The sequence below is a fragment of the Hyperolius riggenbachi genome, chromosome 6, assembly GCF_040937935.1.
Source record: "Hyperolius riggenbachi isolate aHypRig1 chromosome 6, aHypRig1.pri, whole genome shotgun sequence".
Lineage (NCBI taxonomy): Eukaryota > Metazoa > Chordata > Amphibia > Anura > Hyperoliidae > Hyperolius > Hyperolius riggenbachi.
This window is the reverse complement of record NC_090651.1, coordinates 291,566,677-291,590,275: the sequence shown is the minus strand read 5'-3', so window position 1 is coordinate 291,590,275 and position 23,599 is coordinate 291,566,677. Positions and strand designations below refer to the sequence as shown.

At 41.7% G+C, this 23,599-nt stretch overlaps 1 protein-coding gene across 4 annotated transcripts in view; it reads right to left on the bottom strand.

Moving 5' to 3' along the window:
• The window catches only part of U2AF2 (U2 small nuclear RNA auxiliary factor 2), a 43,567-nt gene that overhangs the window by 6,139 nt on the left and 13,829 nt on the right, over positions 1-23,599 (bottom strand). For 2 of the 4 annotated variants that reach the window (XM_068241058.1, XM_068241056.1), the window contains exons 4-10: positions 22,977-23,128; positions 20,799-20,915; positions 20,556-20,694; positions 20,103-20,209; positions 10,693-10,815; positions 8,059-8,145; positions 5,776-6,024 (exon numbers count right to left, since the gene is read on the bottom strand). In XM_068241058.1, the coding sequence (XP_068097159.1) occupies positions 5,776-6,024; positions 8,059-8,145; positions 10,693-10,815; positions 20,103-20,209; positions 20,556-20,694; positions 20,799-20,915; positions 22,977-23,128 (974 nt within the window). The remainder of the gene's footprint in view (positions 1-5,775; positions 6,025-8,058; positions 8,146-10,692; positions 10,816-20,102; positions 20,210-20,555; positions 20,695-20,798; positions 20,916-22,976; positions 23,129-23,599) is intronic. The other 2 variants (XM_068241059.1, XM_068241057.1) reach the window with 1 other exon arrangement.

Here is a 23,599-nt window from a genome sequence, read left to right as displayed (position 1 = left end):
CATTCCCCAGGCCTTGATTGGCTATCACCCAATAAATTAGCACCTTCAGCAGCCACTATTAATCTAGCCAAGTCGTTCCGCAAACTGATTAGGTCATACCATCTCCTAGACGCAGTCAGGATTGCACTGTCAAACCAAAAGAGATTCACTTTCTACTCGCCGGTACATCAAACCCATACTAGAATAGACCATTTTTTGGTCTCTGCTCCTATTCTTAGATGTATGATTACGGCAGAAATCCATGACATTACGTGGTCCGATCATGCCCCTATTTCGCTTCAAATTACCACTTCTTTACTCAAGAAGAAAACATTTCATTGGCGACTTAATGAATCTCTTCTGCTCAATGAAGACACTAAATTGGAGCTGCAATCCTCACTGCGGGAATTCTTTGAGTTAAACGAGGGTTCGGTGGATAAGCTATCCATCCTGTGGGAGGCTCATAAGGCTTACATTAGAGGTCAGTGCATCGCTCTGGGATCTAATAAGAAAAAACAAAGGCTTTTGCGGAGCGCGGCACTGACCTCGGGTATACGCAGAGTGGAATTGGAATATGCCCAAACCCCTTCGTTACACTTGCTGAAGCGGCTATTGGAAATGAGAAATGAATTGAAAGACATACAGCTAGCTCAGGCAAATAAATCCCTATTATGGTCCAGACAATATTATTATGAAAAAGCAAATAAACCTCTTACTCCTATGGCCAAAATGCTGAGAGGGCATACTTCTGCACCTATACCGGATAAAATTGTAACACCTGGTGGTAAAACTCTCTATGATCCCCAGCATATTGCTGACGAGTTTAGTAAATTTTATAAGGATCTTTACTCCTGTCTAGACAGGGGTAGACATCCTGCATTTGATGCCAATAAACTGGATCAGTTTCTATCTCGTTGCAGACTGCCTAAGCTTCAGAAGGGAGATCAAGATCTTCTGAACGCTCCTATAACCTTGGCGGAGTTGTTAGAGGCCATTAAAGCAATACCTCTACATAAGGCACCAGGCCCAGACGGGCTTCCCAATGTTTACTATAAGACCTTCCAAGACATCCTGGCCCCGTATATGGTCAGACTTTTTAACAACCTGATGAACGGTTTAGATTGTCCGCAGTATTTTGGTCACTCCTTCATCAGTGTTATTCTGAAATCAGGTAAAGACGAGACGGCTTGCGGTAGTTATCGTCCCATAGCTCTCCTTAATACCGATTACAAGGTGTTTACCAAAATTCTGGCGACTAGGCTCGCTAGTATCCTTCCAGATTTGATCGATAAAGATCAAGTAGGTTTTACATACTTTCGACAAGCGGGGGATAATACTAGGCGAACAATTTCTCTCATTGATTCTGTGAACCATACTAAGACACCAGCCTTGCTGCTTAGTTTAGATGCAGAAAAGGCCTTTGACAGGCTGAGTTGGCCTTACATGTTCTCCCTTCTGAAGCATTTGGGTTTTTCGGGTTCTTTTGCAACAGCTCTCTCCCTTTTATACTCAGCCCCTACGGCCCAAATCAAACTGCCCTCGGTCGCCTCTGATCCCTTTCAAATAAAAAACGGGACTAGACAGGGCTGTCCTTTATCGCCCCTTCTATTTGTCCTATGCATTGAGCCACTGGCCTCAGCTATTCGGGAATCTCCAGACGTCATGGGAATTTGTGTGGGTTCTAAACAATTTAAATTATCGTTATTTGCAGACGACATCTTACTTACTCTGACTAACCCCCTGACTACTCTTCCCTGTCTCCATAGGATTCTAGTCGAATTTGGTGCCCTCTCTGGATACAAAGTTAATTCCTCTAAGACAGAGGCACTCCCGATTAATATTTCTCTAGAAATGGCCTCCATTATAAAAGCTTCCTTTCCATATCGCTGGTGCCCATCTTCAATTAAATATTTGGGTATACATCTCACCTCTACCTACGACAGCCTCTATTCGGTTAATTATATCCCGTTGTTAGCAGAAGTGAGGCGCTTATTGAAAACCTGGTCCCCCCTCAAATTATCCCTACTCGGTAGAATTTGTAGCATATCCATGTCTATACTACCGAAACTACTATATCTTTTCGAAACTCTACCGGTAAAAGTGCCTTTTACGACCTTAACGGCCCTGCAAAAAGATATCCTCCATTATATTTGGTTAAACAAATCCTCTAGGATCCCACGCTCGGTTATGCTGACCAGGAGAGAACACGGAGGTCTGGGCGTTCCTGATATCACAAAATACTATTTAGCTGCCCACTTGAGACATGTGATTTCTTGGACCCAATTGCACGCATTTTCTAAATGGATGCAAATTGAAAAACTTTGGTTAGCCCCTGTTCATCCGTGTTCCCTCCTTTGGTCATCAAGACTCCCTGACACGGTCAACCCTCTCCTCCGTACCATGCATTTTACCAAGAATATTTGGCATTACTGCTCATCAAAGTTTCCCCTTACTACTAACCCCTCGTCCTTAGTTAATGTAATTTTTAATCCATTGATCCCTAATAGCTCATCATCTTTAGTAGTTAAGGGTTGGTCAGATGGCAATATCTTTCAACTTAGGCATCTTCTAGATCCCATTTCAAAAACATTTGTTTCTGCAGACCAGCTCTCCCAACGGGTCAATTTAACTCCTGCCCTACGCTTCAATTTTCATCAAATCAAACATTATGCTAAATCCTTAGGAAATTCAGACTTTACCTCCTCACCTACCCCGTTTGAAAGTCTATGCAATAATGGCCCGACGCAGACACACTTAATTTCCTCTATTTATAAAATTCTCTGTGCTTTTCCAGCAGACACTTTACCTTCCCACAGGTACATGGAATATTGGTCCCGGGCCCTCTCTATGGATATTACAGCTCCAATGTGGTCCAAGATCTGGCAGTCTATCGCTAAATCCACGCAATGCTCAATCCACAAAGAAAACCATTATAAAATTCTTTTGCTCTGGTACAGGACTCCAGACAAATTACACCGTTGGTTCCCAAATACCTCACCAACTTGTTGGAGGTGTAAGGACAAGGTGGGTTCGCTGATGCATATCTTCTGGGACTGTCCTCTAATTAAACCTTTTTGGGAGACTGTTTCATTACTCATTTCAGAAGTTTTTGAATCCCATATAGACCTGCATCCGCTTAACGCACTTCTAGGCCTTCCTGTTAAGAATCTCCCTCGTAAACGGTGGAAGCTTACGTTACATATATTATCTGCAGCAAAGAGGTTAATTGCCCAATTTTGGAAATCCACAACGATTCCTAGTAAAACAATATTAATAGATAAGATTAATGATGTTAGGAGATTGGAAGATCTAACGGCCAGAAGCCATGATAATATCGAGGCACATGGCGAGCTGTGGGGTCCATGGGAGGACTGGGATATGACATTGTGGCTCCAATCACGTAATCGTAAGCCCCCATAATTTTTTTGTTGTTTATGGAATACCTTTTGATTAGCTTGGATGGTTTGGGATGTGTTCACTATATTTTAATATCTGTTGGTTTGTGTTAGTGACTTAACTATTTGGTCGGTTATAAGTCTGTGTTGTTTGTTTTTGTATGTTTTTTCCTAATATGGAAGTCCTGCCATATTATACATCTTATTTTATGTTCGTCATTATACATGGATTAGCGAGCCTATTGGATCTACAGGGTGAACTATGTCACTATGGCTTGAGAACCTTTCCCCTGTATAACTTGCGTTCATTGTGAAGATAACTGTATTCATCCTGCTTGCTATTCTAATAGTACCTATGTTTTATATAATTTGCTACTGTATTTGTCTTTTCTTATTTCAATAAAAAATTGATTGATAGACAATTTGCCTGGAGACAGGCTTTCATTTAAAAATTCACAGCTAAAATTACTGTAGTGTTGCTTTTGCCCAAGTTGATACATCTTGTGTACAATTGCAACACCAACTGCCCATCAGGGTACTTAACCCGCTCTGCAGTTCATAGGTTACAAGCCAACCTTTACAACTAGTCCAAACCAGATACTATTGCCATACTGCCACACAGCATTACCTCATACAGGTAAATCTGTGTTAGGACTTAATTTTGTTTTCGCAGAAAACGTAAATTAGTCATTTGAGGCATCATCTAGTTTAGCTTCAAGGCAATGAATAAGGTGTGCAGAGACGCAAAACACTTACTGGGATAACATCAGAAGCAACTCACTGATGGAAGACAAATTTACATACCAGTATTTACTTACATAGCAATGCAAAGAATAAATATTACTGTCTCTCCTATTCCCAGTGCAGCTTCACTGCTAAACACACACACTTCACACCGTAAACAGTGAACTCCTTGTTTTACATTTTGCAGAGCTCTAAAATAAACAGTGTGCTGAATGCTTTAAGATGCAGCTGACAGAGCTGTATTTTGAAACTGGCCTTTTTAACCTCGAGCACAAAAATAGGGGGGTGGTCCTTCAATCATGCAATAATAATCACCGGCAACAAAAGTACCAGCGGAAGCAATTAAGTTGCCATCACACAAGGAAATCCTATACCCTAAAGTACTATGTACAGTAGAGGCTTGTGATAGCACAACACTGACAAAGCATTGTGCTTATCTTACCACTACACAGGCTTTAGGGCCCTTTCACGTGGGTGGCTGAATGTTACACTGTTGACACAATCATCTGCCAAGCTGCCAGCAGCAAGTGCCTTCCAGTTGCTCTGTAATGCAACCAAATGGCAGAATTTGTAAACCATATGTCAACAATTGACATGAGCTGCAGTTACAACTCAGTAGTAGTAGGCAGGCTAGTAGGCAGCCGCCACCTGCTATAATGTACATAGGCATGGATGGGGACAGGTGCTACCCCATCACACCTGCTAGTTGGGGCTGAAAGGTAGTGAACATACTGCCATCAGATGTGCATGTTAAAGTGCTCTGTAACCCTCCTGGTGGTCAATTAAAACTGCCAGGGGGCAGCGCAGCACTATTTTTTTAAATTTTGTTTTTTTTAAATCATGTAGCTAGCCTAGCGCTAGCTACATGACAGCCGCTGTGCAGCGGCATCCCCCCACCCTCTTCGATCACCTCCGGCGATCAAGCCCGTCCGGAAATCCCATTCTGAACGGGATTTCCATTAGGGTTTCCCACGTCGCCATGGCGACGGGCGGGGCGTCAAACATGTTATGACGTCAAAGGGAGTCCCGATCCATCCCTCAGCGCTGCCTGGCACTAATTGGCCAGGCAACGTATGGGGTTGCCTGGCCATGCAACGTATGCAAATCGGCCCAGCAGGGCCTTCCCCGCCAGGAAGGTTAAACTGATGTAGTACAAAAACCATTTTGTATTTAGGCATGGTGACGTAGTGACCAGCACTCTCGTCTTGCAGGGCTCGGCCAATACACTATCTGCATGGAGTTATGTTCTCACCATGTTAGTGTAGGTTTTCTACCACATCACATACATGTACTGGCAACCAATTGCCACTTGTAGCTGTTACTTCTTGCCAGAAAAAGCAGTGTACTGTCCACTGACGTACATTGTGGCCATACTGTATACCACATTTTAAAATTGCAATCCTTGGCAGGCAAACATGGCACGGTTGTCCATACATTGCTGACATTAACCTTGGCCATTTAGTTATAATGTAATGGTTATTTCACAATGGTAAAATGGTGATGATGCAATCCTTTAGGCTGATGTACAATATTACACATCTAGGAATCTAAAATAGGCTATTTTTTTGCAGAAATCACTGTCTGGCAAACAAGCAATTTTACCTTTTATAAACATGCCTCTTAGAAGGGGAGAAAATACTTTACACGTAAAACATACCTTGCCACATCCTGGTACTTCAACACCATCAACAGGCCGAGGAATTTCAATGGATTTAACAATGCCGTACTTGCTGCATTCATCTCTTACATCTTCCACAATCTCCTCATACTCTTCATCATCCAGCAGTTCTTCTGGTAACACCATGTTCATCAGACACAAGACCTCTGTTGGATGTCCTCCCATCTGTACCTGGGAGCTCATGAGGCCAGGTACTTGAAGAGTAACCGGAGTCTGGTTTATCGTGCTCTACAGGGGTAAAGATTAAAAAGTGTTTAATATGTCTGCATTAAAACTGAAAGAATAAGCAGCAACATAACCATGGAAGTAGACAGGTTAAGCATGATTTGACCAGTGGTCTCTTCAAGCTCACATCACTATGCAGATCTGTATTCTCAGCTATGAGGAGACAAGGTTATCCTCTACAGCAGGGGTCTCAAACTCGCGGCCCGCGGGCCATTTGCGGCCCTCGATACAATATTTTGTGGCCCTCGCCGGCAAAAGCTTCCTTATAGTTCGCTTCAGTGCTCCCAAGTAATCCGCCGCATCCCTGCCGCTAAACGAGGGCTGCAGAGCCCCCAAATCGCCCGGGGGGCAATCTTCCAGCATTTTCTGAAAGGGGCAGAGCTTTCAGCTTCAGCCCCTCCTGACGTCAATCGCCGCCTCTCCCTGCCCCTCTCTGTGAAGGAAGAGTGAGAGGGGCGGGCCGAGGTGGCGATACGCCGCGATTGTGAAATTCCTTATGCGGCCAAGCCTCATCCTGACTGTCTCCTGCGGCCCCCCTGGTAAATTGAGTTTGAGACCCCTGCTCTACAGGGAGGAAAACTGCTGGTAATAGAATAATGCAATTTTTGACAATTCAAACAAAATGTTTCAAAGTTAATATGAGAGAACAAATAAGTGCCTATGACTAGAATTTACTAGCTTTACAGTTAACCATGGAAAAAAGTTAACTATTTTGGATGCAGCTTAAAATTTCAACTGACCTATGTAAAGCATAAGAAGCTTCACACAAGAGGTCGGCTGGGAATATATATCAAGTCAGATCCCCTGAAAACATTGTTGGGCAGAAAATGTAGGCAGCTATGAAGAGCCTCACGTGACCTGATCCAGTCATTTACATTCAAATCCGGTGACCTTATCCAATTATCTGTCCACAGCTCATTCTCTGACTAGAAGGACCATCACAGAGTGAGGAGATGCTGGTTGTTGGCAGTGCAGATCCAGCCACAATGGACAGCTTGCAGCAGCATATTTATAATTAAAGAGACACTGAAGCGAAAAAAAATATATGATCTAATGAATTGGTTGTGTACTATGAATAATTACTAGAAGATTAGCAGCAAAGAAAATATTCTCATATTTTTATTTTCAGGTATAGTGTGTTTTCTAACATTGCATCATTCTCTAATATGTGCAGATTACACAACACTCTGCATTCAAAATGATTCTTTCAGAGCAGTCTGAACTAATGACCTCTCCTCTGGCAGATAAAAAGAAAACTGTTCACTTAGGGTCCTTTTCCACCAGCGCTGAATCGAAAAGTCACAAACCGCTAGCGATTTTACAATCGCTATGGTTTGCTTTTTAACATAGGAATAGCGGTAGGTCATTTCCACTACCGCGATTCGTTTTTTTTCAGGAACGCGAACGCGCGGCGGAGCGATATTTGCCGCGATTTTGCTATGCAGTGCATAGCAAAATCGCGGCTGCAAACGTCGGGAAATCGCCGGTAATTACAATTCAGCAATCGCTAGCGTTCAGCGTGAACGCTAGCGACTGCTAGTGGAAAAGGGCCCTTACAGTTGAGATAATAAAAGTCAGTAGACAGCCCTCTCCATGACTTTGAAAGTCGCAGAGATTAATTTTGCATAGAGATAACAACTGGAGTTTCTTAACTCTTCCTGTACTGGAAACAATTAGACTGATGTATCTGATCTTAATGTTTTATTTCTTAGCTGTGCTACACATACAAATCATAATATATATTTTTTTCGCTTCAGTGTCTCTAAGCACTACAGAAACATTTTTACAGTTGCAATTTTAAAAGGGGAAGGTAAAGTAGGGCTGTAAGAAAAATAAAATGGATACTTTAAAAAAAAAAAAAAAAAATCAACAAAGCAGCCCCTACATTTTTGTCACGGAAGGTTCCAGTTAAACAAGTAAAGATGCGTTTAAAAGCTTTTGGAAAAAAAAACAACATGATCCAATCAACAAGAAGAAAACTATGATTATTATATATGTAGGTTTGTATATTATAATTAAGCAGCTAAGGAGACTTACCAGGGTTGCATTCTTTGCACCAACACTTGCTCTTTGTACAAGAAGCTTTTTATCTCCCAACTGCATCCCATTAAGTCCAGCAATAGCCTTAACAATAAATAAAACAAATATGAATAAAAACCAAAAACTAGACAACATATCAAGCAAGCTACTCAAACCACACCAGTACACAGTATTACACAACGTTTAGGCTTTGTTCACATCTAAAATCAAACTCGCAAGAGTTTAGCGATTCTGTGCACAATTTTTTTAAGCGCCTCCCGGCGAGCTGCATTTTTAAAACGCTTTTCTAAAGTGCTTTTGCAGAGCGATTTTTTAATTCACTCCCTGTCACAAGTCAGGAAGTAAACTCTGTAACCCAAATAAGAATAACGTATTCTTAAAATCGAAGGCAATTGTTGCACAAAGCGATTGTGAGCGTTTAGCACTCTTCCTATACCTTACATTAGACTAAAAACGCCCCAAAAATGGTAGAGGCACCGCTCTGCGGAACACAAAGCGTACGAAACGCGCTGATATGAACCTTCTCAGGGCTCTTTCACATCAGAGCTTGCGTTGGAGAACGCGCAAAGCATACGTTTTGTTGTATGCCTTTTACTGCGTTTTGATATGCGTTGCACTGCAGTGAGTGTGCGTTTTTAATCCGTTTTCAATGCGTTACTGCACATAGAAAAACGCAGGTAATTTTTTTTTCTTTTAGTTGTCAACTTTCTACATTGTTCCTCTGTTGCATTCTGGGACTGATTGCCTGCGTTAACGGATTAAAAACGCGCATAGTGTGCGTTTTACATTGACTAACATTGTAACGCATAAAGCTAGCGTTGGCCAAAAAACTGCGCCTGGGTGCAGTGGAACGCAACGCACAAAAAGGCTGCGTTATATGTGAAAGCTAAAATGAAAGTCTATGGACTTTCATTTCACCTTGGGTAACACAAACTTTATCCTTTGCGTTGAAACGCAGAAAATCTGCCCTAATGTGAAAGAGCCCTCAGAGATTCCCTGCACAAGAGTTTTGTGCGCTTAAGAAAAGGCCGATACCGCCCCCAGATGTGAACAAGCCCCTAAAACTGCCGTCTTGACTGGTTTATTTTAGTCTTAAAGGATACAGGAGACTAAAAGCACTGCAGCTTTACTCACCTGGGGCTTTCTCCAGCCCCTAAAAGTCTGTGTCCCTCGTCCCAGTTCCAATCTCACCCAGAGACTTCCAGGGGCCGGAGAAAGCCCCAAGTAAAACTGCAGTGCTTCATTTACTCATGTATCCTTTAACTACCGGTACTCTTGTACTTTTCCCATGGATTGAACCTTGCCGTTGCAAAGCACACCTTAGGCTACAAAAGTAAACTGTTACTGTGTTATGCATGAACTGCATTACATCTTCACAACTGAGAAATAAAGCATGTGTGTGCCTGCATGAGAGCACACCCACATCACTAGGAGCATACAGCATTTTGCTCCAGATGACGCGGGCATGCATTCTCAGAAGACGCCAACTCCATCGGGAGTCAGCTATACTGCAAAGCCTGCCAGCAGAACCCAGGAGAAGACCGGAGCTGCGACGAGGGACACAAGTAAACTCTAGGGGCTGGAAGAAGCCCCAGGTAAGTAAAGCTAGGTTTTTTTTAATCATCTCGGATATCCTTCAAGTTTCAAACTTTTTAAAGATTAATACATAACCTATCCATATATCACACTGTGTTGTCAGATTATACATCAGAAAAATATCAAACTGGTTAAAGCGGATCCGAGATGAAGAAATAACTACAATAAGTAACTTGTCTATATATCTGATCTAAAGTTTAGATAGTTTACACAGCAAATCTGGCTGCATACAGATTCAACAGTTTAAGATGATTTATTCCTGTGATACAATGAGAGCAGCCATGTTCTGTTTGTCATCATTACACAGGTAATCTGCAACTGCATTTCCAGCCCTCCGCTCACTCCCCTCTCCTCCTCCCCTCTACCTCTTACATCTCTGACTAGTAACAACCTCCTGCCCAGACTGAGCTCCAATAAGCCCTTACTACATGGGTCTGAGTGCCTTGGAGTTTTGGAGAAGCTGTGGGCGAGGCTTGTTCAGTTTATAGGGAATTAAAAAAGGTATTTGGCTTGAGGAATGCCCTATAACCTATATGTAAGGAACACAATTGTGTAATGTATAAAAGTTCATTTAGGATCCACTTTAAGGCACAATGTGCATTAGTAACACCCATGTTTGTGGCTACAAATAAGGTGTGTGTAATTTTAAACAGATTCTACTGAAATCCAACAGAAATTGAAAATTTAATTTGCAAAGTTAATGATCACTAAATTTCTACTCAGGGTAATTCTGATCATTTAAATAAACACTTGTTGCTGAATGTATAGCTAGCAATAGCATTTGCGTTACTGTAGAATATATAAACTTTCAGTTAAAAAGCAACTTCACTAAACTTGTTCCATCAGCACTTTACTACACTTTCACAACATCAGGAAAGCCACCTCATGGTTTTAAACATCTAGAAGGAAGAGCCTACATGTGAAAAAGTAGTGTGCACAGACAAGTTCATTGCTCTGGACAAACTGCTCAGTTGCTCATCATTCCAATCTCAAAGTTGTCTGAATATCGCTTTATACAAACACAGGTTCCCATACCTGATCAGTTACATTGATATCCACGTATTCACAGAAAGCATATCCTTTGGAAAGACCTGTTGCACTGTCTTTTACCAAATTAAAGGCTTTCAAAGGGCCAAAAGATGTAAGCAACTCTTTAACCTGTCAAGACAAATTAGCAAACATTAACAGAAAAAGACTAGAAAATGTCACTGTTACGTTTATACATATTTAAGGTAAAAAGACAAAGCTGAAAATTAAGCATTCTATATACAGTAGAACATTTCAGGAAAGAAAATACAGTAAAATGTACACATGAAAATCAAACTAGGAGACTCCACTTTTGTTGCGGACAAACTATCCTCTCCATGTTTGCTCTATACACTACAAGGATTTGAGCATCATTCCAGATTCGTACTTTCTTTTGTTGTGCATATGCTAACGAAAAGGGACTGTAGTGAACTCCTGACAATGCTAAATGTGAATGAAAGTCTGCTGTAATCACTTGATCAGTACCACATTTTGAAGGAAGATGCTTAAACAGCACTGAGCTGAATACAGATCATAAGACTGGACGCAATGAACCCTAAAGCTAACTACACTTACAATTCCTGTCACCTGCATTGTACAGATTTGTCGCTAGCCTACAGGATAGCAACACGACTATTGATATGAACATAGGGGGGGGGGGGGGTAGGAAGTAAATAGCATGGTGCAGAGCCAAATCTCAATTCTCGTGGGTGGGTTGAGAACATGAACAATGTGCTTGGAGGTCAATCTGGCACCTTTTTCACTAAAGATCAGCGTGACATAGGCGAGGGGATGCTAGATTCTTTGACTAGGTGGTCCTTAGCAGCGATTCAATCTCTTCTGTGTTGGTTGCCAAAAATTGAAATTGTAAACAGTCTAGCAATTTCCAGAAAATCCTAGCTAGCTGCAAAATGGAGAGATACAAAAGTGGGGTCACTAAGATCGTGAGCAACACCTGCATTTTTAGCATTAGAACACAACCTTCTGTAACAAAAGATATTATACAAATGGTAAAATATCCATCATCAGCAATAATTACATCTGCACATTACTGCACAATAAATACATTCCCAGAAACCTGCTGAGGAATAAAAAAAAAGGAGACACTGCCGAAACTGAGAAATGGAGGAAAATGCTGCCTGGACAAAGTAGAAAGTCTGCAGATGGGAGCTCTGTGTCCGCTGTGGAAGTGTCATTCATACAGGGGAAAATACAGAGTACAGACATTCTTCTCACAATATAGAAAAGCTGCTTCAGAGAAAATACACGTGGCTTCAACAGAACTACATTTCAGCCTCTCAATAAAGCTTTTTAACTGAGGAGGGAAAAAGAAAACTTGCACTACTGATTGCAATTGTTTAAGATCAGCCTTTCACCAAATGGAAAAATCCAAACAAACAAGATGCAGGCATCCATCTCCTTAATGTAGAACATAAAGGTTTCAAAAGCGAGAAAGGTCTTGATATGGAGAAGTGTCCATCTATTGATATCAGTACAAAGGAGTGACACGTGCCATAGAAAATATTGCTGTGCATACAAGCCCGCTGTTCTATTAACTCGCTAGTAGCAGGTGTCTAATGCCAATTCACTGAAGACTGTACACTTCATTCCAAAGCTAGGCTAGATAAATGGTGTGGAAAATAAGACAAAAAAGCACATGTCCTGCCGAAACAAAAACTAGTGCCATTTGAATTGTTTTACTGGACTTTCTATTTTTCTGCATAGTGCCGCTCACATACCTGAAAGTGTGTTTTCACTGCAGTTGCCACTGTGTGCTAACCTGAGTGACACCCACCCCCACTTCAGACTTTTATACAGAATATTGTGTGGCATGTGGAATATTGCAACGCACAACCCTTTCCTTATTTCACAAATCGTGTTTCAATCTTTGTTCTCCAGTTCATAGAATTTGCAGTGCTGACTTCCTGTTTAGAAGCGGTTTGGCTGGTCTAGGAGAGTTCCAAACTCCTCCCCCTTTTGGTCAAGGGCTCTGCCTCTGACACAGGAGACCAGGGTTCGAATCTCGGCTCTGCCTGTTCAGTAAGCCAGCACCTATTCAGTAGGAGTCCTTAGGCCAGTCTCCCTAACACTGCTACTGCTTATAGAGCGCGTCCTAGTGGCTGCAGCTCTGGCGCTTTGAGTCAGCCAGGAGCACAGCGCGATATGTTATTTGTCTTGACAAGACATGAGAACAGCCAGTCCTACTGTGCACAGAGCTGGCTATACCCACAGCTGGTTACTTGGTACAGAGGAAGGAATTCCCAATTTACTGACAGCTTCATCTTTTATGAAGAGATCCCTGGGTCATGTGATTGACTTCACAAGTTAATTTCTCTGAAACAGCGGCATCAAGTATGAAAATTTAATGCAATATCGTTCCCTACTCATCTTTACTAACAAAGGAAAAACTGGAAGGGTAAACTAGGGTTGAAAAGCAGAAATATAAAAGGAAAGAAGGTAGCCAGTCACATGACATTGCTTAGAGGTCTTGTTCAGGGCTGGACAAATCCTAGAGGTCAAGAAGCCAAGGTCCCTTAAAAATGGCAGTTGGTGCCTAACTTACAGTTTTCTCTAACAGAGATTGATGGAGCCCGCTCCTGGACCAGACTGGCTCTTAATTGCACAATAATCTGTCTAGCCCTTTTTACCACTGGCATGAAGCAGTTGATTTATTACATTGGTGAACTCAAGAAAACCACCAGACTGATGTTTTGAACAGTGACTGCTGTTATGAGGCAAACATTTGCAACCCTTGCCTAAGGTGATACGCTATAGTGAAGACTGCAATAAGGTTATGGTGTGTGCACATGATACAATAGGACCTAACTGTAAAATAAAATCTAATTTACTAACTTTTCCAAAACTTCATGTTCCGATATAACCCATGTCTGGCCTTGCAAACTTTTTTTTGACGCTGTGGTCCCTAGGCAGTGAGAGAGCCTGGGGCCCCGCAGTCCCCCCGGTTGTATGGGGGCATTGGGAAGCCTCCCCGTTGCGCTCCTGGATAGTGCTATGTAGCATGAACTAATTCCCGCAGGGCAACCGCTTCACGGTATTAGTTTTTGACCCTGCAAAGTTTGGCATGCGAAAGCAAATGCATTTTTGCATGAGCAATGCCTCATGATAAGCCAATTTAGCCAGATTTGCACAGCCAGACTTGTAAGGGTTAGCTTGGTGTTGAGCACGCATACATTTTCTTGTGGTTAGCTTTTTTTTTAATCCAATGACAAAATCTTAAGTCTAGGCCAGGTTTGCTGGAACACAGACATTCTCCAACCTCAAAATCCCTAATTTGTAAATATTCATTATTATCTTGTTGGGGCAGTGATGAATGAGCTGTGAGGGTTCACTAACACAGGTAGCTGACAGCACTGCATCTACAGCTTGTCAACTACTATGGAATTGCCAGACCCTTGCAAGCATTCAGCATGGGCAGTGGTATTAAAACATCCGAGTAGACAGCAGCTACTAGACATTTGCAGCAGTTTTCTAAAGCACAGAACACACGATGTGTACGCCCCACTGACTAGCTTATAAAGGCAATGATTCAGCTGCTTTACTGGAAAAAAAAAAAAAAATCCGCACGATTCCTGGTGCCTAGATCAGGGCTGAGAGTTACTATGGTGATTTTGCTATATGCCAGGTACTTTCTATATCTGACGTTTCGGTTTTAAAATCATACTGCTTAAAGGGGTTTTCCCATGGTCCTTTGGAGGATACAAATATGAAACATGCTAATCATATTTCTGCAAGTACATGGTTTTCCTTCTGTTCCTTTCTTACTAGTTTACACTGAATGAATCGCTGTCAGCTAAATAGCAACTGGGTGCACTAAAGGTTCATTTTAATGCACCCATTTGTTGCAAAACTGATTTTATATATAGGAGCCGTTCACACTTATAAGCCTGCAATGCAGTGCGGACTTCAGAGCAGATGCGTTCCCACATATAGCCTATGGCGATGACTTATCTGCCCCGGGCTCCAGCCAGACAATCGGATCGGAGAACACTGTCTGCTCCAGCTGCAGGTACGTGCTCCGGCACAAGTAGGAACTGAATCCTAATGCAAGCTCACCAACTGTAGATGGGTTTCTGATAGCTAGACCCCACAGGTGTTGGGTGCTGTCCCATATCTATGGTAACAAAGGCTTAAAAAGCATTAATGAACTTAAAGGAGAGCTGTAGTGAGAGGGATATGGAGGCTGCTACAGGTCCTTCTAAAAAAAATTAGCATATTGTGATAAAGTTCATTATTTTCTGTAATGTACTGATTAACATTAGACTTTCATATATTTTAGATTCATTACACACAACTGAAGTAGTTCAAGCAGTTTATCGTTTTAATATTTATTTTGGCACAGAGCTCATGAAAACCCAAAATTCCTATCTCAAAAAATTAGCATATGAAAAGGTTCTCTAAACGAGCTATTAACCTAATCATCTGAATCAACTAATTAACTCTAAACACCTGCAAATGATTCCTGAGACTTTTAAAAACGCCCAGCCTGGTTCATTACTCAAAACCGCAATCATGGGTAAGACTGCCGACCTGACTGCTGTCCAGAATGCCATCATTGACACCCTCAAGCAAGAGGGTAAGACACAAAGAAATTTCTAAACGAATAGGCTGTTCCCAGAGTGCTGTATCAATGCACCTCAGTGTGAAGTCTGTGGGAAGGAAAAAGTGTGTCAGAAAACGCTGCACAACGAGAAGAGGTGACCGGACCCTGAGGAAGATTGTGGAGAAGGACCGATTCCAGACCTTGGGGGACCTGCGGAAGCAGTGGACTGAGTCTGGAGTAGAAGTTTCCAGAGCCACCGGGTACAGGCGTGTGCAGGAAATGGGCTACAGGTGCCGCATTCCCCAGGTCAAGCCACTTCTGAACCAGAAACAGTGGCAAAAGCGCCTGACCTGGGCTACAGAGAAGCAGCACTGGACTGTTGCTCAGTCGTCCAAAGTACTTTTTTCGGATGAAAGCAACTTTTGCATGTCATTCGAAGAAATCAAGGTGCCAGAGTCAAAATGCCAAAATGCCTGAAGTCCAGTGTCAAGAACCCACAGTCAGCGATTGTCTGGGGTGCCATGTCAGCTGCTGGTGTTGGTCCACTGTGTTTTATCAAGGGCAGGGTCAATGCAGCTAGCTATCAGGAGATTTTGGAGCACTTCATGCTTCCATCTGCTGAAAAGCTTTATGGAGATGAAGATTTCATTTTTCAGCACGACCCGGCACCTGCTCACAGTGCCAAAACCACTGGTAAATGGTTTACTGACCATGGTATTAGTGCTCAATTGGCCTGCCAACTCTCCTGACCTGAACCCCATAGAAAATCTGTGGGATATTGTGAAGAGCAGGTTGAGAGACACAAGACCCAACACTCTGGATGAGCTTATGGTCGCTATCGAAGCATCCTGGGCCTCCATAACACCTGAGCAGTGCCACAGGCTGATTGCCTCCATCCCACGCCGCATTGAAGCAGTCATTTCTGCAAAAGGATTCCCGACCAAGTATTGAGTGCATAACTGAATATAATTATTTGAAGGTTGACTTTTTTGTTTTAAAAACTTTTCCTTTTACTGGTCGGATGAAACATGCTAATTTGAGATAGGAATTTTCGGTTTTCATGAGCTGTATGCCAAACTCATCACTATTAAAACAATAAAAGGCTTGAACTATAGTTGTGTGTAATGAATCTAAAATATATGAAAGTAATGTTTATCAGTACATTACAGAAAATGAACTTTATCACAATATGCAATTTTTTTTTTTTTAGAAGGACCTGTATATTTCCATTTAAGCAATACCAGTTACCTGGCTATCCTGCTGATCCTCTGCCTCTAATACCTTTAGTCCTAGACCCTGAACAAGCATATGCAGATCAGGTGTTTTGACATTTTTGTTAGATCTGACAAGATGCTGCATGCTTATTTCTGGTGTGGTTCAGACACTACTTCATCCAAACAGATCAGCAGGGCAGTCGGGCAACTGGTATTGCTTAAAAGGAAATAAATATGGCAGCTTCCATATACCTCTCACTACAGTTCTCCTTTAAAGCAAACATGAACTGAAAATGAACTAACGTGATACATAAATCTATAGTCCTACTCCTAAATAAGACTGCCCTTGAATTAGTCTTAGCTTGTGTGACTTTTTTTAATCTTACATATATACTATGTAAATAGTATAAGCTGTTCTGCATATAGCCCCCCCCCCCCCCCCAAAAGAAAAAATAGAAGCAAGGAAAACTCGAGCATATCTGGTATGTTTGTCTAGATGCAACTAATTACATGACAGACGTCACTGCTTGGCTCCAGTCATACTGCAGTAGGTGGTGTACTATCCGGTAATGACTCAAGTATAAGCCCCCACTTAACTAGTCTCAAACTCTCAGCTTATACTTTATCGTATATACGGTAGCTGAGTGACATTGACCTTTAATGTTCTACAGCACCCATCTTGAAATCAAACACGCAACTGTGATGTGTATCTGCAGTGAAAAGAAATTGAATACAGTGGAGGAAATAATTATTTCACCCCTCACTGATTTTGTAAGTTTGTCCAATGACAAAGAAATGAAGTCTCAGAACAGTATCATTTCAATGGTAGGTTTATTTTAACAGTGGCAGATAGCACATCAAAAGGAAAATCGAAAAAATAACCTTAAATAAAAGATAGCAACTGATTTGCATTTCATTGAGTGAAATACGTTTTTGAACCCTCTAACAATAAAAGACTTAATACTTAGTGGAAAAACCCTTGTTTGCAAGCACAGAGGTCAAACGTTTCTTGTAATTGATGACCAAGTTTGCACACATTTTAGGAGGAATGTTGGTCCACTCCTCTTTGCAGATCATCTCTAAATCCCTAAGGTTTCGAGGCTGTCTCTGTGCAACTCTGAGCTTGAGCTCCCTCCATAGGTTTTCTATTGGATTAAGGTCCGGAAACTGACTAGGCCACTCCATGACCTTAATGTGCTTCTTCTTGAGCCACTCCTTTGTTGCATGTTTTGGGTCATTATCGTGCTGGAACACCCATCCACGACCCATTTTCAGTTTCCTGGCAGAGGGAAGGAGGTTGTCATTCAGGATTTCACGATACATGGCTCCGTCCATTTTCCCGTTAATGCGATTAAGTTGTCCTGTGCCCTTAGCAGAAAAACACCCCCAAAGCAAAATGTTTCCACCCCCATGCTTGACGGTGGGGACGGTGTTTTGGGGGTCATAGGCAGCATTTTTCTTCCTCCAAACACAGTGAGTTGAGTTAATGCCAAAGAGCTCTATTTTGGTCTCATCAGACCACAGCACCTTCTCCCAGTCACTCACAGAATCATTCAGGTGTTCATTGGCAAACTTCAGACGGGCCTGCACATGTGCCTTCTTGAGCAGGGGGACCTTGCGAGCCCTGCAGGATTTTAATCCATTGCAGTGTAATGTGTTTCCAATGGTTTTCTTGGTGACTGTGGTCCCTGCTAATTTGAGGTCATTCACTAACTCCTCCCGTGTAGTTCTAGGATGCTTTTTCACCTTTCTCAGAACCATTGACACCCCACGAGGTGAGATCTTGCGTGGAGCCCCAGAGCGAGGTCGATTGATGGTCATTTTGTGCTCCTTCCATTTTCGAACAATCGCACCAACAGTTGTCACCTTCTCTCCCAGCTTCTTGCTAATGGTTTTGTAGCCCATTCCAGCCTTGTGCAGGTCTACAATTTTGTCTCTGACATCCTTGGACAGCTCTTTGGTCTTTCCCATGTTGGAGAGTTTTGAGTCTGCTTGATTGATTCTGTGGACAGGTGTCTTTTATACAGGTGACTAGTTAAGACAGGTGTCCTTAATGAGGGTGACTAATTGAGTAGAAGTGTCTAACCACTCTGTGGGAGCCAGAACTCTTAATGGTTGGTAGGGGTTCAAAAACTTATTTCACTCAATGATACTGTTCTGAGACTTCATTTCTTTGTCATTGGGCAAACTTACAAAATCAGTGAGGGGTCAAATAATTATTTCCTCCACTGTATATATATATGCTGTACTTTTGTTTCAAGGGTGAAAAAAAACTAGGCTTTCAGACTGAACTGTCTTCACTGTATTCAGCTCCCATACAAAGTAATGATGGCCTATGAAGCATTATGCTGAAGACAGACTTCCCCTTCTGCAAAGTAGAGCTACGGTTATACTTAACGCCTTTTCTGTCTTACCAATATTTGTGCTACTCAAGTACGAAGAGATTGGTCACCATTTGGATATATAGCTTAGTTAGACCCTCATACAACACAAATATGGTGAGACTGGATACATATTTTAAAAGCATATTTTATGGTGTACAGCAAGCTTATAATTTACAGCGCTATATTAGCCCTTACAGTGTGTGTAAGTAGGAATATAAACAGGTTTATCTTTATATGTTTTGTCACTTCAGGTAGACTTTGAAGCAAACACTGAACATACTCCAGGAGGCCAGGATAGCTTCACTAGTTCTATCACTGTAAAGTTACATGCAATTTAAGCAGGTCCTAAACATGAAACCAGGCCTAACTATAAAACCAGTGGTGGGAGAGAGGGATGCAATGTTGCCTGCAGCAGTTAAGCATTGGTGGTACTGATATCAGTAGGGTCTTCACACAATATGACTGAAGGTTCTGCTAATGCGAGTCATACAATTAGACCTTCTGGTAGGTTAACCTATTCCAAGAAATTTAAAAGAAAAAGTTCAATAGGGTGGTGAAGAGTTACTGCTTTTATGGACTTTCATTGCTATTCTGTGTACCCACAACATATTCTGTGTACCCATCGTCCTATCCAGAAGAGAGGGGGGGGGGGGGGGGGGGGGAATCTCCCAAGTAAGGAAAAATACAGCAAGTTAAAAAAAATGCACTCAGGACTTCGGGTCGTATGGGAGAAAAGTGCTTTACAAATGTTTTGTTTAATTATTTTGCACTATTCAAAAATAAACATTCCTGGGAAAAGGGCTTTAAATATATGGGGTCCTCAACACCTTTGCCACCTAACCCAATATCTTAAATCTTCTACAGCTACCGTAAAGTTCTAACAAGATGTAAAATGTACGGACTTAGCTGCAAAACAAAGCGTTATTTCACAAACCCACCCAAAACATTTTGGAGGTGAAGTGCTGCTTTTTGTGCACTGAAAACCCAAACCCTCAATAACTGCAGCAACAGAAGAAACAGTACAGACGATGCTGCAATATTGCTACTGTTTAACAGTTATGCAGTAGACTCCTGTGGAGTTGTGTCCATTCACCTTCATGACTTCTATAAGAGTAGGTCCCTGGAGAAGTCAGGTGTAACGGAACACTTTCAGAAAGTGGTCGCTTTCAGATCTAGACCACGGTGATCAGGAACAGGGCACCAAATTCAAACATTCCCACGTATGAAAAACAACAAATAAGTAAGCCTGAAATTACCAACCCATAGGCTTAATGACGCCATGGTTACCTGGTCATCATTCAGATAGTTGGGTAAACCTCCAATGAATAGCTTGTGTGCTGAGTCTGGAACAACGGTGGATACCACCCCTGTTAAAAAAGGAATGATATTTGGAGAGAAAAAACCCACTTAATATGACGAAAGATCCATTCTCTTTTACACAAAGGACATTTTCCATCTATGGCTTTTTTTCAGTTCAGAAGTCCTGGAAGGAACTGCAAACTCTGTAATAATAAAATATGCACTGTGCTCTGGCAGGAAAAAACTGTTATTCCTCAACGCCTACATTAACCGAATGAACTTTAACGGCTACATTAACAGCACTGTGCTACAACAATCTGAAGTTCCAAAAACATAAAAGGGGGGAATTGAGATGTAAAAAAAAAGCATTGTACACTAATGAATATTACATAGTCAACATGGAAAAGATCTTACCCGGCACATAAACGGATGGGTTTTCTGACATGCCAGGCAACGGTTGATAATCGTGTGGACGCCGAATCTTTAATGACTGGCCTTGGAAGATTATACCATCAAAAGCCATTGCCTGTGTTGTCTCATCAACTGATCGAAACTGCATGAAAAAAAAAAAAAAATCAGGTGGTTAGGTTTTTATTTATATATACAACCTCAGCATTCAGAACAAATTAACAACAAGCCCTGGATTTGTTCACGTACCTCCAAAAAAGCAAAGTTTTTGTCTTGGTTGATCTGAACTGCAAGGACAGGGTTTCCAGGTGCCTGCGTTAAGCCACCAAGGCGCATCTGAGCATTAAAAAAGTCCATCATTGCTTCCTGTAGGGGAAAAAAACAAAATAGAAAAGATAGGTTGTCTAGTTTAACTGCTAACAGTAAAAAGATAGCATTTGTAAGATCTAGAATGTCCTACTTGCCTTGCATGATGGTAGCAAACTTATTTTGCTACGAAGGGATTTCAGCCCCACAATTTTCACTTTGAAAAGAAATGGAAACAACTTTTTGATCTTGGTTTTTCAAAATAGAAAGGGTTTTTATTCAAAGTTTGTGTAAGGAAAAAAAGGTTTTATAAACTAACAACCAATTTCTGCAAACACCAAACTAACTGCTGCGTTATTTGGTCAAACTTTGAAACAGGCATTACAAGGAGATTGCAAGGCTATTTGGTACATTTTTCCCTTTGATGGCTACTGTTACCATTTCTATAAGTAAAAAGAGTAAACACTGAGACCCATATTGCTCAGATTTAAGGAAATTAGGGGACTTTTTCTACCTTATCAGAAAGCAGCTCCTTGTATTATGAAGAGCTTTCCCTGTGGCATAAGTTGCTGAACATACATTTAAACATGAAATCAAAGCAGATCTTTCATAGATCCACGTGAAGCCAGCGTAGACTGAAATCTTCCTTCTTTATTTGTTCTGCACAAACCTGTATCTCCAACACATGATTAATTCTTCACAAATACTTACATCAGTGGTCTTGTGTGCAGTGAAATTGTTAGCACCAACTTACAATGAGCAGGTGTGAGTGTGGGCAGGATTTGGTAACCAGCTCAAACCAGAAGATAAGCTTTATTAAAGGAATCTTTGCCAATAGAATTACTGAGGCCGTCAATACTACTCACGGAGATGTACAGTATTTCTGACTCATGGACCAAGCATGCATCCAGTGAATTTAGAATACTTGGTATGCCGCTTGGATTAGGGACAGGGACTTCACAGGGGTTATTTTCAGAAATTAGATAGAGAGAAGAAAGCTAGGCCTAACATTCGAACACAAACCAGGAATTTGGAAAAAGATACAGGAAATACACTGTAAATGACAATGTTTGGATTTGAAGTAAGCATGTGTTTTTTCAATTTCCGTGTCACCCATTGAGTTTCATTGCCCAACAGCACAAATACCCCCTTCACCCACGGGGTCTCAACTTCCAGGGTTACTGCTACCATCCTGAGCACAATACTGGTTTCTTCCTTGCAACGGCTTAGGATAAATGCTGAGATAGTCCTTTCACTCACCCACAAAGATCAGGAGAGGCAACCCACAATGTCATGCCCCCACCACGGCATAGTTATGCCATTGACTAGAACTGGCAGCAGCCATGTTCCCACACAAATCTAGCAAAGCAGTGGATGAGGAATATGTGTCACGCCCCCTTATGCTGCTGGGAAGCTAGACTGCTACAATGACATGCCAGTATGAGGGGAAGGCAATATTATTTTAGTAGTGGGTAAATAAACTTAAGGTGGTAGCCTGGAATACATTTTCGACCATCACTTTAAAGCAAGGGATCAATTAAGCAGAAAAGTAAAAAGTATTCTAAAAGAAGAGGGGAAAAAAACCAAAACCAAACAGCCCGTGTATTTCTCTTGGCAGAAGATTCCTTTAGGCACCCAAAGAACATTTGTCTCCAAGATAAAAGAACCGAAAGGATATTCTGAAACCAACCAAATAGTGTTTCTAGAAGTGGAATTTATTGGCAAGGCAATTGCGTTAGTCTAAACAGGGTACTTTCCTGATGAAAGCAAGGGTATTATAAAGCTAGATAGGATTCTGCAGTATTAGTTCGCTTTTAAACTTGTGCTAATAAAACATTGTAGGTGGGTTCAGCCGTTACCATGTGGTCATTTTTCCACGGCAACAATTGGAAAACCACTTACTCATTTGTGTGTCATACTCCCGCTCTACTATAGGCTGGCAAAATGGGATAATGTTAAGCAGAAGTGTGCACTACTGGGGAGTGTTAATCTTTGTCAAATTAGAGGAAAGAGCCGCAGGAGCAGCCATTTAAAATATAATGGCCCATAGCTTGAGAAATTAAACCGCTGACAGGAGTGAAGGTTCACAAAAACATGTGTTAGCACAGTAAGCTTCAGTACCTCTGTTATTCCAAAGGGAATATTTCCAACATAAAGTCTGCGGGCCTGTCTGGTCATCTGACTGCCCACAACAGGCACAGGTGTGGGGGTAACAGCTAGTCCATCAGGCGTCATTGTCGGGAGGAGAGCTGTAGCAGGTATTTGTCCAGCAGCTGTATGAAGAAACCGAAACAATTATTGAATACATGTGTAACAGTGAAATATTTAACAGAAATATAAACCACTAAATATTGTTTATAAATAGTCCCATCTCACTAGCCAAGGCGTTACAAATATGGTCAAGAACTCTAGGGAATACCTACAAATGAAGGGTGAACATAAAAAGTTACTTTTATCGTTGTGTTACATTACTGTAGTCTGGGGTCTAGTGAAGATTGCCCTACCGAAAATTAAGTTCACTCAGAAGGCAGAAGAAAGGGTTTGCAAATTAACCACTTAAAGAGAACCCCAGGCGGGGTTCGGAGAATAAAATCCCCATACAGAGGCTGGGTCTGTCTATAGAGCCCAGCCTCTGTTGCTATATAGATCGCCGCTAAACCTCCCCTGCGCTCTAATCCCCCCATAAAACACGCAGCTTGTCAGAGCACGCTGTGTTTCCCTCTCCTCTATCAGTCTCGCCTCTC